Source organism: Sardina pilchardus, chromosome 7 (genome assembly GCF_963854185.1).
Source record: "Sardina pilchardus chromosome 7, fSarPil1.1, whole genome shotgun sequence".
NCBI classification, from domain to species: domain Eukaryota; kingdom Metazoa; phylum Chordata; class Actinopteri; order Clupeiformes; family Clupeidae; genus Sardina; species Sardina pilchardus.
Window position 1 is genome coordinate 16,157,728 of NC_085000.1, and position 20,000 is coordinate 16,177,727.

General features: G+C 44.0%; 2 protein-coding genes across 2 annotated transcripts in view; both read left to right on the forward strand.

The window, feature by feature from the left end:
* hspg2 (heparan sulfate proteoglycan 2) overlaps positions 1-3,849 on the forward strand; it is a 123,287-nt gene extending 119,438 nt beyond the window's left edge. Inside the window, exons 84-87 of the mRNA XM_062540894.1 lie at positions 347-417; positions 696-779; positions 2,225-2,328; positions 2,568-3,849. Coding sequence (XP_062396878.1) covers positions 347-417; positions 696-779; positions 2,225-2,328; positions 2,568-2,740 — 432 coding nt within the window. The 3' untranslated portion in view covers positions 2,741-3,849. The remainder of the gene's footprint in view (positions 1-346; positions 418-695; positions 780-2,224; positions 2,329-2,567) is intronic.
* A 13,882-nt stretch (positions 3,850-17,731) lies between these two features.
* tmem269 (transmembrane protein 269) overlaps positions 17,732-20,000 on the forward strand; it is a 20,701-nt gene continuing 18,432 nt past the window's right edge. Inside the window, exons 1-2 of the mRNA XM_062540895.1 lie at positions 17,732-17,892; positions 18,493-18,554. Coding sequence (XP_062396879.1) covers positions 18,530-18,554 — 25 coding nt within the window. The 5' untranslated portion in view covers positions 17,732-17,892; positions 18,493-18,529. The remainder of the gene's footprint in view (positions 17,893-18,492; positions 18,555-20,000) is intronic.

The window sequence follows — 20,000 nt, forward strand, 5'->3', positions numbered from 1 at the left end:
GCCTCAGATCTCCGTTAGTCCCAATCTATTCCCAACCAGATGGGATCAGACCTCGGCTCAGCCCTCACAGGGATGACTATTGCACCTGAACAAAGGGAGCAAAATAGGAATCATTTGCTCAGGAGTAAAAGTATAACAGGTTTGCCTTGATGGGGGTACCCCTCAACCACGTACTGTAGACTGGAACTGCCCAATCTGCACGGGTGAGCAATAGATGGGGTGTGATTGGAGTATAGGTCCATGTCAAGGGTACAGTGACCTCATTACGTTTCAGAGATTGGAGACAGTGCTTGATGTTTCATGGTGACTCTTTTTTTTTTTTTTTTTTTTTTAATGACATTTTCAGGAGCTTGGGGATGAAGGGAAGGGCAAGGACTTCATCAGCCTCGGATTACAAAACGGTCGCGTTGTCTTCAGGTTGGTGAACTACTGTTAGCTGTGTTGACTTCGTCCACTGGGGTCGTCAAGAACACTGAAATTGTGATTTACTACTCCTTGAATTTCTCCTTGGAGATCAAAAAAGTATCTCTCTACTGTATCTATCTATCTATCTATCTATCTATCTATCTATCTACTGTATCTATCTATCTATCTATCTACTTTTAAGGGGGAAATAATGTTTGAGAGTTGTTTCTGTGAGTGCTTGTGTTTGGTGTACTTGAACACATTTGAACACATGTGTGTGTGTCCCTCAGCTACCAGCTGGGCAGTGGAGAGGCAGAGATCATGTCCAGAGATCCCATCAACGATGGCCACTGGCACAAAATCACTGCAGTCAGGTAACGTTACACACACACACACACATACACACACACACACACACACACACACACACATACACACACACACACACACACTATGAAAAGAATACAGTATGTAACACACACCAAATGGTCTCTTCTGAAGTGCTGGCCACTGGTGAAAAGTTGAATGGTGGCACACATTCTATTCATGGGTTTCATCAGGTCCCTTTCCACAGGTGTATAAAATCAAGCACCTTAATTATCAATGCAGTCTGCATGGTGCTTGATTAATACACCTGCAGAAAGGGACCTGATGAAACCCATGAATATGAGAGGTTTAAGGTGCTGTGTCCACCAAATGCGTTTTTTACAGCCAGAGCGCCTAAAACCTCCTCCTCTCGGCGCTTCGATAAGTGTTTATTGTTGCTAAGTTACCAAAACCAGAGATGGTTTATAACGAGAAGTGCCATTGACGAGCCCGGCGCTGTTCTAAAAGTTGAACAGATTTCAACTTTGAGCGCTCTGAGCGCTGCGACAAAAAAGGTCGGCGCCGACCGTTTTTTTCCGCAGAGGGCGCTCAGCGCTGTGAGCGCCGAGCTACATAGACTTTACATAGACTTTGAAAATTGTCGCCGTCGGCGCAAAAAACGCGTTTGGTGGACACAGCACCTAATAGACAAAGACGTCTCGGCCTATACAATATCTGATGAAGGGGGGTGGGGGGGGGGGTCTTCATCTATTTAATATCTGTGTCTCATATAGAGCCAGTGTGTGCCATCTACTGCTATGCAGTTCAATATGCCATACAGCCATAAGGTCTAAACAAAACATGGATACAACAAAACAGTGCAGGATACATCTTACAGTTCATCCTGAGATGATCAACTTGGCCTTAAAACTGGTCTTAAGATCATTGTTAACTAGTGTTTAAGGGTCCTCTGAATGAGCTAAAAAAAAAAACATTCTATTTTGTTAGACTGAAATCTGTTGTGTTGCAACCTGATCATCCCATATTCACGCTAAGGTATTTCCCAAATCCATGTGTCAGGCAGACAATATTTAGCTGTTAATAAGGTCTAGAAAGGTGCTTAGCGTCAGCGCATTCTGTGCTGTATCTCAGCGGGACTCTCCACATCAGCTAAGGAAGGGACATTGTTCAGAGACTTAAGCAGCTTCCGATAAAAAAATAATCTTGCAACCCACACTGGAAATTCACTGGGCTGTTGAGTAGGATGCAGTCACTACATTCTGTTGTTGTGTTGTTCTGTTGTTGAACATGTTCAAGTTACTGGCTTTAAAAAGTCTTCAGCACCAGACTGGAGCAAAAAAACAGATTAGGAAAGAAACTACATTATACAGTATTTGCAAAGCATATGCACAAAACACCTGCCTCTCTCTCTCTCTCTCTTTCACAATGTCTCTCGTTCTCTCTCTCTCTCTCATAGTTTTGTATTTTAAATCCTTCTATTGTGTCTCTGTAGGACGGGGAAGCAGGGTTATATTCAGATAGATGGACGATCCATGGCAAGGGGTCAGTCTCAAGGCAAGAGCATCATGGTCAACACTAAAGGAAACATATACCTCGGTAAGTCCACTGTGTGCTGCGGTGTGTGTGGTCTTTCAGTGTGTGTTTGGATTACTTGGAAGACAAAGTGTGTGTGTGTGTGTGTGTGTGTGTGAGAGAGAGAGAGAGAAAGAGAGAGATTGTTTCAACTCCTATCCTAGTGACTATTATTAATATCAAACAAATCTCTGTCTGTGTGTGTGTGTGTGTGTGTGTGTGTGTGTGTGTGTGTGTGTGTGTGTGTGTGTGTGTGCGCGCAGGTGGAGCCCCTGACATGATAGCCCTGACGGGGGGCAAGTTCTCCTCCGGGGTGACGGGGTGTGTGCGGAACCTGTCTCTGATGAACGCGCGGCCGGGGGAGCACAAACACACACCCATCGACCTGCGGGTGCACGCCGAGGATGGAGTCAACGTGGAGCGCTGCGTCTCATAAACTCCCACTCTCACAGAGACTTCCGAACAATCACACACACACACACACACACACACACACACACACGAGCACGCACACACGCGCGTACACACACTTTCATATCTGACAACACACACACTCCTCCCACACTAACATACCCACACACACACACACACACGCATACAAACACACACTCACTAACACAAATAATCACATTCACACACAGACACACGTACAGTACACACACACAAACACACACAGAACACTCATTAACATCCAAAGATCTCACACACTGACAATCATGCTGTTCCATGAAAAAAAAAACACAAAGTGCTTTGCTGCTACCAAAGGAAAGCAAGTCAGGAAGCACAGACACACGCACACACACTCTCATTCACTCACACACACGCACACACACACACACACACAAACACACACAGTACGACACTCAAGGAGCTCTGACTCTCCGCGCTTGCAGTCAACCAACAGAAGAGATGAAATATGAGATATGAGATGATAATATTAACAAGTCTTCACTTCCTCAGTGTTGTATTCTCAGTGGAAGACATCACACAAGGACAGCTTACTCAGCCATGAGAGAGAGAGAGAGTGCGTGTGAAAGAGAGAGAGAGAGAGAGAGGGAGGGAGGGAGAGAGAGAAGAGAGAGAAAAGAAACCATGGATGAGTGTGATGGGCCTTCTACATGGGTCAGATCCTATGGAGTCAGAAACGTTGTTACAGCACTGATTTTTTTTTAATTTATATTCATATAGAAATATATATTATATGTGGGGGGAAATGCTAACTAACCATAAACTGCTCCTCTGTTAGCCTGGAAGTGATTCTGGGTGCTAATATTTGCTTGTGAGAATGGGGTCTGTGTGTGTGTGTATACGGTGTTGTGTGCATTTTGATGTATGTGTGTTGCTGCGTAAGGTGTGTGTGTGAGTGTGTGTGTGTGTGTATGTGTGTGTGTGTGTGTGTGTGGGTCTGAGCTCGCAGGCTAATCTGTTTTTACTTGAAAATGATGCAGCCTTTTCTTTTCTTCTTCCTTCCTTTCTTTACTTCTGTCCTTAATTCCAGAGCTGAGATAGAAGAGCAGGCTCTTAGACTTAACGTGTGAGGGAGGGTCACGGGAGGGACCGGGAGGGGTGGGGGGGTGGGGGGGGGGGTCACTTAAACAAAGAACAAAGAGAGAGGGGGATGAGGAGAGAGAGAGAAAGGAAGAGAGAGAGAGAAGGTTGGAGAGAGTGAGAGAATGGAAAAAGAAGAGATGGCAGAGCCAAAAAAGCATGGCCACACAGCTGAGGAGGTGAACTTGTATGAAAACACACAGAAATCTGTTGTTTTTTTTTTTCTTGGGAGAAAACAGCTTTTATTCTGCTACTGTCATTTTTTATACATTATGGAGCTGAAATCCTTTTGCCTTCCTTGTGTGGTAGCCTTAGTGTGTGGGGTGTTCCAGAGAAACCATGGTGCTACAGTCTGACAGCAAACCCTACGAAATAAATGCTTTATTTTTGTCTCTTTGTGCTAACAACTTCAGTAGGCGTGTCACTCATACGGTTTTTGTAAGTACCAATAGTCACAAATGTACAATAAAAGGCCATTTGCCAAAGCCAACCACAGCTAGGAATCTGAAACACTGTGAAATTTCTGTGTCAATATGAGTTTTTCATTTCACTGCATTGTGTGGGAATGTGGGCATTTGTGTGTGTGTGAGTGTGTGTGTGTGTGTGTGTGTGTGTGTCTGTGCATCTGTGTGTGTGTCTGTGTGTGTGGGTGTATATCAAGCTGACTCTGGGGAAACGGAGGGCATTCAGCCACCATTTCACAGAAACGTCCCTGAATAGAAGAATCTGACCTTTCTGCGTAACAGCGACGGATCAGGTATTGGATCTTCAGCTTTGACATTTGCAAACTGCTGGAAAAGCAGGCGTCCCTGACAACAATGGCGATGGCTGAAGGCTACGGATGGTGTTTCACCTGTCTGTTGAGCAGTCCACAGAGCATCCCAGCAGTCAACTCCACTGGGACTCTGGCATCAAGTCCTCCAGCCTACAGCAGAGACATCACCTGACATCTGATTTCAGACTAAAATATCAAAATTAGGGATTATGCAGTGACATCTTGGATTGTACAAAACAGTACAAAAGACATATGCATTGCATATGTAGAGCTGGAGTGAGGCATATCTGGAGTGGAAAGGAAATATTAGGTTTGTGGAGACATTAACTGAGTCTTAATACCCTAATCCTCCCCAATCCAGCACCTCAGCCATGAATCTTTAAATATTTAACCCAAAATAACCCTCAATCTTAAGCACTAATCCCACAGCACCGCACGCCGAACTCTTAACGCTGTGTTGATGAACAGGCTTTCCCATAATCCAGCTCAGTCTTCTGCTGATGGGATAAAGAGGGGCTGGTAAAAAAAAAGAAAAATAGGGGGTTGTGTAAATCATCAGTCTTATCAATCATGACTCGTAATTCACATTTTTTGAAAATAATCACTTGTATCCTAATTATGTTGTGTTTGACACCTGCGTCGACTCACTGACATTGTGAAATAACAAAGTCATTTTTAACAATGTCACATCTTTGTGGAAGAGCCTCCCGGAACCCTGCTGTTATCAAAGACTGCGATTCCTGATACCAAGAAAGAACACTTGCAATAATCATCTGTCAAGGGTACAACGCACCCTCTCTATTTATGGCTATTGTCTTCCTAGAATCTCCTGCTTTTTCTTTTTCTTTGTCAGCTAAATGTATTTCCTGGTATCCTCCCCACACCTTTCTACAGAGAACTACCTCCAGTACAGTGCGGCCATTACACCAGCCTAATACTCTCTCAGATATTACTCTAATGCCGCGTCCGAGGCAAAAGCTACATGGATGTGTGTTCACTTGAAAGCCATGGTGACATATTAGGGCAGAACGGTTCCTTCACACACCCAAGGCTTGTTCTTACAGTTCTTCTGTGTTCCTACAGTTTTCCACAAGCATCTGGACAGTTGCCAGGGAGACATACATATCTGTATTCACAGGAGTAAGACAGCTGTTTTCCTCATGGGCTCACACACACACACATGTTAAGCAAGAGAGACCGGAGACATGGTCTGACATTCTAAATAAATAACGTTCCCTGGGCTGATCTCCCATCCATCTCGCTGACAGCGAGTCACGTTGGGACCAAACGTGATCCCATCCTTGGGGAGGGGTGAGGGCTTGAATTGCAAGGCGCATAGGAGCGCAGTTATGTAACAGGATTTGAGTTCAGGCCATTGATGAAGGGTAGCAAAGATCATGTTTTGGAGGACATAATAGAGGATGCATCCATTCATCAGGCCTGCCAGAGCAGGATGGCACTCAGACAGATTAGTCTCACGGACCCTTATCATTAGTTCACCATTTGTGTTTTCATATGATAATAAAAAAAGTCAACACATTTACAATGTCACCCTAAGAGTTATTTTCTAGTATTAAACATTAATTGACTGTAACATTATGTGAAGAGAAGACTAAGAATCACAAGGAAGACACATTAAAGTGTGTCCGTTACATATACATGTAAGGAACACACACACACACACACACACATACACACACACACACACATTTTGGGAAATGAGCTTATTCTCCGTCTCCCTCAGAGTTAAATAAGATAGTGCATACCCCTCCTGTGCAGCCTGACGCACCCACCATTGACCAAGCTTAGCATATCATTGAGGTGGTCAGAACCAACTAGCCTATTTACTATGTATACTTTCTTTCTTTTACTTCTATGCAGAGCAATGGTCCCTTTTTACATTTCACTACATGTAAAATGTATGTGACAAATAAAAACACTTGAACTTGAACTTGAACTTGAACTATCCATCTAACTTATCTCTCCCTCGGGGAAGACAGCGAATAAGCTCATTTCTCATAATGTTGGCATGTTCCCACAGATGACATTTAGCATAAAAAATGCTGATAAAATGTGCATCGTCAATATCATAACACACTGTGTTTGATGATGATTATGTTCAAATGTAAATAATATAAAATGCTAATTTGATTAACACATGCAAATTGGACAGCTTTTTAAAAAACGTTTAGATTTTGAATAGCTTTCAAGTGCCTCGCCGCGCTTAAATGTTTTAAAAAGTGCCTGTTCATTTAGGCCTTCGGAATCATTAATGAATGGCCTGAAGGACAAAAGCACTGCCAGTCAGTAGCCAATGCCCATCCCACTGTTTAGGAAAAGCCCCTAACGGCTGTGGCTGGCCAAGATTTAGCTCTAAATAATGCAAATGAATTGAGCTGTAAAGAGATGAAAGCTTGTTACATTTTTAGTCAAAATCCTCCTGGAGCGTGGACAGCCTTACAGTACGCGACCATCCACAGTCACTTGTGGCCTTAATTTCCTCACACTGCCTCCACACATTTTCAAAGCTCTTGTCTCTTTTTTCCCCCAAAAAAACTTTACGCCAACTATTGCTGACAAAAATGCAAATGCCTCATACCTCTTGCAAAATTAAACACACTATTCAAAATATTATACCATCTCAAAAGCGAGCATTTTCCTCATGCTACTTAAATGAACTTGTCCCATCTAAACAGCACCTCACATACAGTATGTTTGTGTACAGATCTACTGTAAGCATGTCAGACTACATGTACTATACTGTATGTAAAAAAACACTGATACCTGAATGTTCCATACGACTATAGTGAGGATAGGCTAAACCACGAGGTGTATCAGAATAGAGGGGCATGTTCAAAGCCAGACTTGCATGAGAACACACATGCCCTGCACTGGCTTCCATTAAGTCACAGAACTGACTTTAAATCACTACTGCTTGTTTATAAATGACTAATGGAACAGGACCTAATTACCTACTGTATCAGACATACAGTACTTGCGTAGCACACTGAGCCCTAAGCCTGGAGGACACATTCACCTCAGACGGATGGATCTCTGAGTTAGATCAGTGTGCTGTGCGTTTCTCATCTATGCTTACACTGACTCTGGGTCTGAGGGAAGTCTGTGTGCTAACGTGTCACCCTGCAATACATCTCACAGGCCTAGCACACTGGCACAGAGAAGTGGGTCAGACTAGCGTCCCCATGACCAGCATTGGAGAGGAACTCATCCACTCCGTTCTCTATCTGTCTAACAGGCAGACCTGTTATGCACTGTTACACAATTATTCTTAACTCTGCTGCAAACAGCACCTGGAATAGGAGGAGAGGTCCATGGCTGTTATATTCTCAGCCTATAGCTGTCTGTCTATAGCTGGAAATGTATTGGGTTTAACACTGTATATAGTACCTGAGCACTCAATGTACCCACACATACACTGCATTTCATTTAACTCAATAACAACAACAATAATAATAATAATAATAATAATAATAAATAACACTGCTTTATTTGTATAGCTAGATGTATGTGAGTCTCAGAGCATATGCTATCTGAGAAACAAGCAGCCTCTCAACACACTCACCTCCTCAAACAAACCTGCAGGCCTTAGAATCGATCCTGATGCCAAAGTTACATATTGATCTGTTAAAATGTTCTGACATCAAATACACCATGGTCATTTTCTACTGGAATGCAACAGGAATAACAAGATCGTTTAGAATGTTTCATTTGTTGACGTATTTACAGCTGCAAGAGGAGTAAAGTGACTGTGTATGTGAGTATGTATTTGTGTGTATGTATTTGTCTACTGTAAGTAGTAGGGGCTAAGATTTTTCAACTGTGCATGTGCATTTTGTTTACTTGTCTGTTTGTGTGTGTGTTATTTCCCCAATGTCTCCCTGTGTGTGTGTGTGTGTGAGTGTGTGTGTGTGTGTGTGTGTGTGTGTGTGTGTGTGTGTGTGTGTGCGTGCGTGCGTGCGTGTGTGCGTGTGTGTGTGTGTCTCTGTGTGTGTGTGTCTGTGTGTCTCTCTGTGTGCACTGTAGCCGCAAGTGGCCTATCAAGTGAGCACTGGTTGTCACTCCACCCCCCCATTGTCCCAGTGTGTGGCAGTTGACCTTTGTTGTGCTGCTGACGGCCGGCGACCTGAGACGCACCTTAAACCCCCAGGTCACCATTTTAAACGATCCTGCATGCTATTTTCACTGCACCAGCCTCTCCCCTTAGGCAGCTGTCAGTGTGTTTGTTTGTTAGTGTGTGTGTGTGTGTGTGTGTGTGTGTGTGTGTGGGTGTGTGTGTGTGTGGGGGGGTGTGTATGTGTGTGTGCGTGTGCGTGTGCGTGTGCGTGTGCGTGCGTGCGTGCGTGTGTGTGTGTGTGTGACAGGTGCATTGTGTTGAGGGGGCCATACTAAAGATGAGCTGTTGTTGTTGCTCCTGACCAAGCAGGAAACAATTAAATAGGACACACTGTGCAGATACGTCTACATGCATCATGTTGTCCTCCTGACCCTGGGCCATTGCTATCATCTGTCATAGGATTCCCAGACGTAGCGAATGTACGGCATAATCCCGACTCGCATATCCCCCCTCTGGGCTGGTGTCCAGCTTCTCCACTCGAGTGTAGAATGGGGCTTCCCTGTGGCCTGGGAGTATCTGAAATGTCTACTGCAATGGAATACTGTAAGAAGCGCCTCATAGAGATACAGTAACCTCACCAAAAGCACATGTGTGGACTTTAAGATGATCACCTGACTCCCCGCAGATTTTTGCACAGTGTGGGTTTACAGTAAGCTCGTTGAGAAGATTTCGCCGTGTGCCTGTGCTTGTGTGGTGGTTTCGCTCTCGTACAGATTATATTTTCACTGGCCTGTGGTCGATTCCATCACAACAAGGCTTTTCAGGTGGCAACTGGGAGAAGATGGAACCACAGATGGAACATGCAATTGGATTAGCCTTTGCTAAAGAAGAAATAAAGAAAACAGAAGTTAGTTCTCAGCGGAGAGACAGCTATTTAGTCATTAATGACAAGACAACGAGGTGGCAGTAAAGCCTGTGCAGGCTGGGAGATGACTGTGTCCGGTGATTAGGTAACAAACATGGCCGCCAGGAGGTGATTAAAGTGAAGTGAGGGGTTAGAGGCGACGATGACAAGCCAGGCCGATGATGATGGAGGTGGCAGTGTTGGATGATGAGGTGACAGACATGGCTATAAGGAGGTGACAAACGTGAGGGGGGTTCCAGGGCGAGACAGGTGATGGTGATGAGAAGCGAGCAGGTGATGGGGGTGACAGCCAGGACGAAGCGAGTGACACATCGGGGCGAGAGCGGACATCAGGAGGCCAGTGGAGCGGGCAGTGGAGCGGGCAGTGCGCTACCGTGAGGAGGTAGTGCATCACGACGGCTCAGATGGTGATTCACATGACAAATCCAGTGAGGCGTGAAGAACTGAAGTAATTGGGGTGCTTGCTATTGGGCAGCTCACAGCAACGGTCTAATACGAGTTGGGTGGCTGCTGAATGGACACTGACCAGTGAAAAAAGAGCAAAATATATCCACCCCATGCTCCCTCTGGATATAGTCACTTGTTAAATCTTACGTCACATATTGTTTCTGGGGTCGACCGCTCTTTTTGTCCAAAAAGTTTGCTAGTGCCTGTTTTCACAACCGTGTCACTATCTGCTTTGCTTTAGTGAGGGCAAAAAAAGTTGCTTGACTCGAACAGAGTAATGAGCCACATGATATAATCAAGGGCAAAGTCCAGGCCTCCATAAAAAATACGATTTTATGCAATTTTATGAGACTTTTTCTGTTGTAGGCTACTCTGAACAGCAGAAAAAAACCTTTCTTTTACTGTCTATGGAAAAAACAAGCTGCTCAAGGCCCAGTTAGATCAGAAAGGCAAATGCGCTCGAACTCTGAATTTCATAAAGTCTTTGGGTGCGTAAAAAGACAAACTAGTTTACAGCAAAATGCAAGGCCCAGTTAGAACTTCTCCTTTGTCTGGTTGTCTGCCCTGGAGTGTGTGTGTGTGTGTGTGTGTGTGTGTGTGTGTGTGTGTGTGTGTGTGTGTGTGTGTGTGTGTGTGTGTGTGTGTGTGTGTGTGTGTGTGTGTGTGTGTGTGTGTGTGTGTGTGTGTGTGTGTGTGGAGGGCGAGAGAGGCCAGGTACGACACCTGACCCTCCTGAGAAGAGACTGGGAGGGAGGTAGGAAGCGTGGATGAGAGCCCCTGTCCATCAAAGAGGAGAATGCAACGATTGGCCAATGGCTAGTGCATGCATTTAACAATCATGTTCTTTACCTGCCTAAGAGTTACGTCTATTAGAGGACCTCACCTTCCCTTCTCTAGTCTCTTGGAACCACAGCAAGGAAGTACTGTACTCTCTTTCATTGGTGAGTATCATATCAATAAATAGTAATACTATAGGCAGATTTAATAGACAATAGTTAGCAGATTTAATAATAACAGTACTCGCTAACACATAATACTAATAACAGTAATGTACTAACACTAATAATAATATTACTAATAATGACAAAACTTTAACAGTAACAAATAATGTGTAGTTTGAAGTATTAATAGATTAATTTTAAAAAAAAAAAGGAATACTAGTCTTAGAGGGGTTTGCCATTAAACATGCATGGAATGAAACTGATTTTAGAGATGTAACACCAGTGGATGACGTTATTCCCCATCAGGAAGACCTGTCCAAACATGACATCTCAAGCAGTATATTTTGTGAGTACAGTTCCCTTGTAAAAATGACTTGGTTGCTCTGGATATGGCTTTGCATACAGTTAAAGAGTTTTCTCTTGTATTCATGTCACTCTCTATTCATATCCCATTTCTAGGTATTTGCAGTGTGGGCTGCTGTGTTTCTTAGTGAGTTTTTCTATTTCAAAATAATTGTTCATAATACATGTTAATATCTAACTTATTACAATCGTTGTTGTTGTCGCTATTACTATTATCATAACAACAATTATTCTTAGTAGTAGTTCTATGGAAAACCCTTTGAGTAGTAATAGTATATTGTTGTTGTTGTTGTTGCTGTTAAGAAATGTACGTTTATATTTTACTGTATATGGTCATATGAGGGAAACATTGAATGCTATTTTCTATTTCATGGGATGAGCTAAAACAGATTGTCTTTTTTTTTCCAGAAATATTTCCTATGGCTTCAGCTGAGGAAAGTGAGTTCTTCATTGCAATACAACTCTGGCATACCAACACTCATTTCAACATTTCATCACTTCAATATTACTAGTGGAATGACACGGAGCGTCACTCCATACAAGATAGCTCACATCATCTCATATCATACTTCACTCACGTCTCTCCTCCTCTCATCACTGCTATCCTCTCTTCCTCACACCCATCCTGTCCTGCCCATACCTCACTATCTACTCCCCTCTTTCCCCACCTTATCTCTTACTCTCCTCTCTTTTCTTCTCCTCTCCTCTCCTGCCTATACCTCACTATCAACTCCCTCTTTCCCCACCTTATCTCCCTTACTATCCTCCCCCCTCTTCTCCTCTCCTGCCCAAACCTCACTATCTACTCCCCTCTTTCCCCACCTTATCTCTTACTCTCCTCTCCTTTACTCTCCTTTCCTCTCCCCTCTTCTCCTCTCTCCTCTCCCCTTCCTTACTCTCATCTCCTCTGAATATATTTATGAATGTTTGTATTGTGTTAGAGAATCGTATGAGGCACGCCATGAGTTCATGGGTCAAGAAATGAGTCAAAAAAATGCAATTGAACCTCTCCTCTCCTCTCCTCTCCTGTTTCCTCTCCTCTCCTCTCCTCTCCTCTCCTCTCCTCTCCTCTCCTCTCCTCTTTTCTCTCCCTTACCCCTCTCTGTCCCCTATAGCCTGTCAGACGGGCTGGTTTGATGAGGGGGACGTGTCGGCGCAGGGCGACTCAGAGCTGGTGCGGGATCTGAGGAGGAGCCTCGGGGCGTCCATCTGCCCGACGCCCACCCACATGGAGGTCCAGACCACCGCCGGCATCCGCGCCCAACACACCAAAAACACCTTTCACAAGTATGCGACCGCAAGCAACTGGCAACAAGAGTGTGTGAGAGAGAGAGAGAGAGAGAGAGAGAGAGAGAGGGAGAGAGAGAGAGAGAGCATGCGATGTTAATTTGACTCAGGCTAAATAACCATAAGCCATGCGAAAATGTCACAAGACAATGTTAGAATAATTTAAACTCTTGAGGTGACAAGCAACGGGCAATGAGCAAATTGCCCTTAATACTGTATGAACAGGGCTTTAGAATATAAAACTCATGCTCTGTGCCACTGGATGCGTGGACTCATGGCCGTGTGTGTGTGTGTGTGTGTGTGTGTGTGTGTGTGTGCAGGTTAGATGTTTCTGAAGGTGTGGTGTGTCTCAACGAAGAGCAGACGAAAGGGCCGTGTGAGGACTACAAAGTCATGTTCACCTGCACTGGATCATTCTGTAGTGGTAAGATCTGACGTCAGGAGTTGACATGAACAACAGACTTTTGTATGTGTGTTCGTGTTCATGTGTGTGAACTGTGTGTGTGTGTGTGTGTGTTTGTGTGTATGTGTATACTTCTATTTGCATGCTACAGTAACCTCTGATTTATTCCAGGTTGCAGGACACGCTGGTTCGACTCAGATGACCCAACGGGTAACGGAGACTTTGAGATTCTGAGCATGCTCCGCTCCACGTACCCCAGGGAGATCTGCCCACAGCCAATCGCCATCGAGGCCCAGACCCTGTCCAACCAATCAGCTGCAGAGACCGGAGATGTCTTCCTGGTGTGAGTGTCCACCTGGGGTTTGACTCTCTCTTGTCCAACTGCTTGGAGTCAGAGCTGCATGTATGTAGGATGTCTGACACTGGCTTCTCACTCTCTTCTGCAGCTATGACGCCACCTATGGGTTTGCATGTGTCAATGCGGACCAAGGGAGTGGCACCTGCAAGGATTACAGAGTACGCTTCACCTGTCCGAATGACTTCTGCTCAGGTGAGGGTCAGCACATACACAAACACACCTATGCTTTGATTCTAGAAGACTTACATATTTTTTTAAGTTATATTTATTTCATATGAATTTCATATATTTATCTCTAATTTCATATATTTATCTCTGTTCAGCCTCTAGTTTATGGATGAATATACACATTGTGCTCTCGTCGTTAAAGAGACCCTACAGTATGCAACTTTCCGCAGGAGACGATCGCTCATTGTTTACATCTGGAAGTCTGAGACGAAGAACCACGCTTGCAATTTATATATTTAAATATAGCCTACACATGTATAAATATGCACGCTAAAGCTGTCGGGGAAGCTCTGCAGAGAAAATGCAAGCATAAAACGAGCGAAAACGACAAACGAAACCGAAACCAGAGATGAAATCGCCAATCCTGCATAGTTCCTCTTTAAGTGTTTAAATGTACCTGCCTTGCTCCCATTGGTGCGCTGTATGTTCTCATCTGTGTGTGTGTGTGTGTGTGTGTGTCTCCACGTGTGTGTGTGTGTGTGTGTGTGTCTCCGGCGTAGTGTCAGAGGAGTGTCGGACGCGCTGGCTGAGCAGCGATGACCCGTCAGATGAGGGCGACGTTGAGTCGCTCCCCAAGCTGCTGCAGATGTTCCCGGGCCAGGTGTGCAGCAACCCCATCAGCCTGGAGGCACAGACGCTCTACGGCATCTCGGCAAAGCACACCGGAGACACCTTCCTCTCGTGAGCCTCCTTCTCTCTCTCTCTCTCTCTCTCTCTCTCTCTCTCTCTCTCTCTCTCTCTCTCTCTCTCTCTCTCTCTCTATCTCTCTCTCTCTCTTTTTCTCTGCCAGAGAGCACAAGCATCGGCTTAGCATCCATTCATTCACTCAAGTAAACAATGATCCTTGCAGTGGTCCCGGTGTGTCCTTACAGTGGTAGAATGTAGCTGTAATTGATTGTGTGTTGATGTGCTCTGGTCAGTCACAATTGTTTTTTTTTTTTGTTTTTTTTTTTAAACATTTAAACACAGTGGTTACATAACAGCAAGTTTTTTTTCCCAACTGAGCCTGGCTCAAAATCCCTATAGAAAAAAAACTACTAACAACAACTAAAAAAAGAAGGGGAGCTTGAGTCATTTAGATCAGCCCACAGGCTGAGACCAATACAAAGACTGCAGGTGCTAAGTTGGTAAATTAAGAGAGAAACAGCATCAAACTCTATAACAAGATCTCAAGGGACTGGAAGGGCTGCAGCCAGCAGCAATTGTTGCGCACGCACAAACGTTCATTATCTTTGACAAAAATAACATATTTGTATAGCTTTGATTAGGCCTAATTGAAGTACATTTATTCAGAGAGCAAGACACTACTTGGCTGATGAAGTGATTGATTTATCGTTCCATTCACCAAGGTTACAAGAACATGTGACCACTGGCATGCCGGAGTGCTTGTGCAGGCAATACTGATATCATCCCTCTAGAATAGTAATGTGGCCCTCTGAGTCTCAGGTGATATCATCCCTTTAAGAACAGTAATGTAGCCCTCTGAGTCTCAGGTGATGTCCATTGCCAGCACACAGATTTGGCCAGAGGTACCATAACTACTAGGGCTTTTGGCAGCTGGAAAATGTTGTTCTTTTATGACAACAAATTTTGCACAAGCCTACTACAACTACAGAAGGCTACTATGTGACTTACTGTACGTGAACATTGTTTCTTTTTTCACTCAGCTATGACGTCACATTTGGGTTTGTGTGTATCAACTCAGAGCAAAAGAAGGGGACGTGCGATGACTACCAGGTGATGCTCACCTGCCCCTCAGATTTCTGTCAAGGTACAGTATGTCTGCTGACACAACACCACCAGTGCTCTACAGCCTTCACCCCTCAAAAAAAACACATCAACCAACAGTCAGTTACAGAGGAACAGTGTTGCTCTGAATACTTGTCTACCCGTCGATGACGAGCCCTACGTTACACACTGTGTGTGGCAGGTTGTCGAACGCGGTGGTTTGACCTGGATGACCCGACGGGCCGCGGGGACTACGAGACCCTCCAGCAGCTGCGAGTCCGTTTCCCCGAGGCCGTGTGCAGCCAACCGGTGGCTATCGAAGCCATGACCACCGGCGGCGTCCCCGCCCTCCAGACCCACGACACGTTCCAAGTGTAAGGCTCCGCACAGGCCCCGCGCCATGTTGTCGGCTGTTGAAATGTTAATGGCATATGTGGCTGTGTGCACGTTCCAAGTGTAAGGCTCCGCACAGGCCGCGCCATGTTGTCGCCTGTTGAAATGTTAATGGAATACTGTATGTGGCTGTGTGCACGTAACAGCATATGTGGCGTAGGAGGTGAGGGTGTGTGTATGTGGGAGATGGTGATGTGATCGTGCCCTCTGGCATATGTAGTGTAGTGTGTGTAATGTTGTGTGTGCAGTGACCTGCATAGTAATCTGTGGTGTGTGCTATATGCAGGAGCTGGCAGTAGCATCAAATCCTTCAGTGATCCGTGCAGAAAAATGACACTTACAGTTCAGTGTTGATTCTTTCTTCTCTCTCTCCTCTCTCTCTTTCTCTCCTCCCCCCCCCCTCTCTCTCTCTCTCTCTCTCTCTCTCTCTATCTTTGCCTCCGTTTCACAGGTATGATGCGACCCATGGCTTTGCCTGTGTGAATGCGGAGCAGGGGGGCAGGAGGTGCCAGGACTACAAGGTGCGCTTCACCTGCCCACTGGACTTCTGCTCCTGAAGCCCTTGCGTGCACACAGCATATTCTGGTGCCAGTTGATTTTGGTGTGCGTGTTCTCTGTGAACACATCGTACGGCGTTTCTAGCAAAACATCATATGGCAGCCTCCGATCTCAAGGGGGAGAAGTCTCCCTTCAGCAAAGAACTAACAGAGCACTTTAAACTGGCAGGCACAGGCTACAAAGTCTGACAACTCTCACGGCTGAGTCAGGGTGACTTCTGACTTCTAAGAACAAAAGTGAGGAGGAGGAGGATATGCACCAGCACCTGCTTTGGGTTGATTGCTTGGAATCAAAATGACCTCCTCTATTCACTGCTGTGTTTGTGTCTACTATGAATGAAAAATAAATACTTTAATATACGTATGCATCTAACCGTTGTTTTTATTCAGAAATCATTGTACATTGATGGGTTTCGTTCAGATTTTTTTTTAATTCAGGTAGGACAAAATTTGCTTTATTTTTTCTTTTTTAAAAAAGGGCTTTATGCATATAACTCACTGGCAAGCACTGTAGGATAGCGCTCCCAAGGTAATCCTATAAAGTTTATTCGTTGACAGAATTACGCTTCTATTTAAAGTCATACGGTGAGAAACTCAAGAACTGTTCGCCAATGACTCAGAGCGGTAACGTTAAGGATGTAAAAAGTATCATTCCTCAAAACGGCGAAGACACGGAAACAAACGTCGGGACATTAGTCTACTTAAATTCTAAAAGTAACAACTTTTCGAGGCCACCGCCTGTGAGTAATATAGAATAAAATACATATTTTCATGTCTCATAACCAAAATGTACCTGTTGAAACTGATTCTTTACAGACCTTCTGTGAGGATTAAATCAAGTGCCTTCTATATCCACAACTGGAAATATGGGTGGCTTACCTTGTGCGCTGATAACGGGGACCCACGTGACTCTCGGAACGATGTCCCTCCCTCATTCTCACTGCCCGATCCATAGCACCTGCCAGATTTATTCTGCGCACGCGTATATCTCTTTAATTGGAAACCTACGCAGAACAACAGACAGTTTATTATAAGTTCACAGCGAAGCTGTTTAATGAAGTGCATGTACTGCAAGTTGTTCTGCTTCTCTGTCTGTTGGTTAATGTCCATGTAGCCTAATTAATATATTTCACCGCTTGCAGAGCATTTTTACTTGGCAGAGTGTTCCCTCTCTCGCTATGTCACACAATTTCTCTCTCTCAAGCGGAATAACAGGCAGTTTATGTATGCAGTTCATAACATAGACTCTTGCTGTGAACTGCACAGTGCAATGCCCTTAGAAAAAACTAGAAAGACCACCACGTCATTTCCGATGGAATATTCCAGCGAACCCAACCTTGGCTTTAAAAAGGACGCGCTGCACTTTAGCGCGCACTTTTTTTTGACAGCATATTATAACCGTCCCTAATGTAAACACCTGTTTTCAAAAATACCAACTGACATCAACACTTAACACTCATATAAAGTCAGAATTGGCAAAACATCACCATATTTACTCTCACATCAAGAAGTGTAAATTATCTACTTGCATTTCTGCTGCATCTGCGCAGGTCCGTGCAGGTAAGTCTTCATAAACTATACAACCGTAACTGTTGCGTCTACAAGTAGCCCATTTTCAGGAGGCCCATTTGCCATTCAGATTGTATTGCATTTCTTTTGCAATTAATCAGAGTCAGATTAAGTTTTGAAGTTCAATTAGCCTACTAATGCAGGTAGTCAGGAGTCTTTGAGTCTTTGAGGTGATGGTCTTCAGTGGTCCTGATGAGAGTAGGCTACCTGCTGCCGGCAGAGCTTGTCATGTGGGATTTTGAAAGAAAGTGCTGTAGAACCCATTTCTCGATTAGTTTGGCAGCTTAATTATCATGTAGTTCCGTCCCAAATGACAACAATAGGTAGCTCTTCTTACCGTGTCTTTTGTAACATTACTCAACCTTCTGTCGCGTTTGATAATGTAACAGTAATATTCACCGTAGAGTGAATTGACGATATTACAAGATTGTATGACTGCTGTAGCACTTGAGAAGCAATTGATCATGTTAATGTTGTTGACCCCACCACGATTTATTATAGCACTTGAGAGACAATTAGTCATGTTGATTCAGAGCACTTATTTTTGTTTTACCTCTTAACTAAAGTGATTATGGTGTGTGTCCTGTGTAGTTGCTGTGCTGTGAACAGATTCCAAGGGAAAAAGAACATGATCCTGTTGAGTTCCTCCTCTGGTACGTGCCTTTAATGATTAGTGTCCTTTTTTATTGTGTGAGAGCACAGACTGTGTGTTTCTAACGAGTCTAATACGTATGTCCCTGTTTGCATACCAAGCTTCTCTTACATGTAGAGTTTGGTGCCACAATTTATGACATCTGGCTTCTCATTATGTGTCTTAGCCTCTGAATGAGTTGTAGTTATGGCTTTAGAATGCCTATGTTGTGGTGGAGTTAATATGTGTGTGTGTGTGTGTGTGTGTGTGTGTGTGTGTGTGTGTGTGTGTGTGTGTGTGTGTGTGTGTGTGTGTGTGTGTGTGTGTGTGTGTGCGTGTGTGTGCGTGTGTGTGTGTGTGTGTGTGCAAACACTCACCCTGCCAGCTACGTTTTCCAGGTTTATGAGGGGAGGAGGTTATGGTTAGCTGTCAGCTGGTGAAAGGAGTGTGCCATCCCATAATTCCTAATTCCCCTTTGGTCAGCTGAGTTCACGCACTTGCCAAAGTGGGAGAGTAACTAGGCAACACATAACAGGCATGCAACTGACAGGTCCAGCTTCACATCAAGCACACCCCACCGAGTGCTTGTCTTGATGAGAGAGAGAGAGAGAGAGAGAGAGGGAGTGTGTGTGTGTGTGTGTGTGTACTCCACATAGAGAGCTGTAAGAGCCCAGATGCATCCTGGGAGATCTGCCAGGATCACCAAAAGCGCTTTCCCTGTAAACAAGATTTATTTACGCTCTAAACAGTCATCAGAGCTCAACTCTCTGACTGACTACACAAAATAACAAGAAGTTCATGAACGTGTATTCATCTTAGATTTAAAACAGGACAGAATAGAATTGGCAATAATGCTATCTTCTGTTAGAGGAGGTAGCATAGTGCACTGTATGGATATGTAGTTTTATATGTGTGTCAATGCACAAGGGCACATTTGTATTTTTTTTTATTATTTTCAAGAAATAGCTCAAAAACAATCATTTCTGTACATAATAAATAACATTCCACTAGCCTACTAAAAATGTAATGGACTTTGATTATAATGTTCATTTTGTAATTTCCCCTTGGGGATTAATAAAGTATACCTATATCTGTATACAGTATAATAGTTAAGAGGAGGCTCAAAGTTCAGGTGTCACAAGGTTATATCAGCCCACTCTTCTTAGAGGTTAACAAATGACAAAATGATAGATAGATAGATAGATAGATAGACAGGTAGATCAGTGCTTGAAGTGGGAAAAAATAAGTGCAGGAACTCTGATTGTCCGACATTTGTGCGGTGAAAAAAAAATCAAGTCTTTAAGATGTGTTGGTTCAAAAACTATTTTAATTTAATCATTCTTTCAAGCAGTCACTATTAGGCCTAGGCTACTTTATTCTAATTCACAAATGGAATACTGAAAAACCATTAAAACAACATGAACCAGACCAGTAGACTACTTGTAGGCCTAACAATAGACTGGGCTTA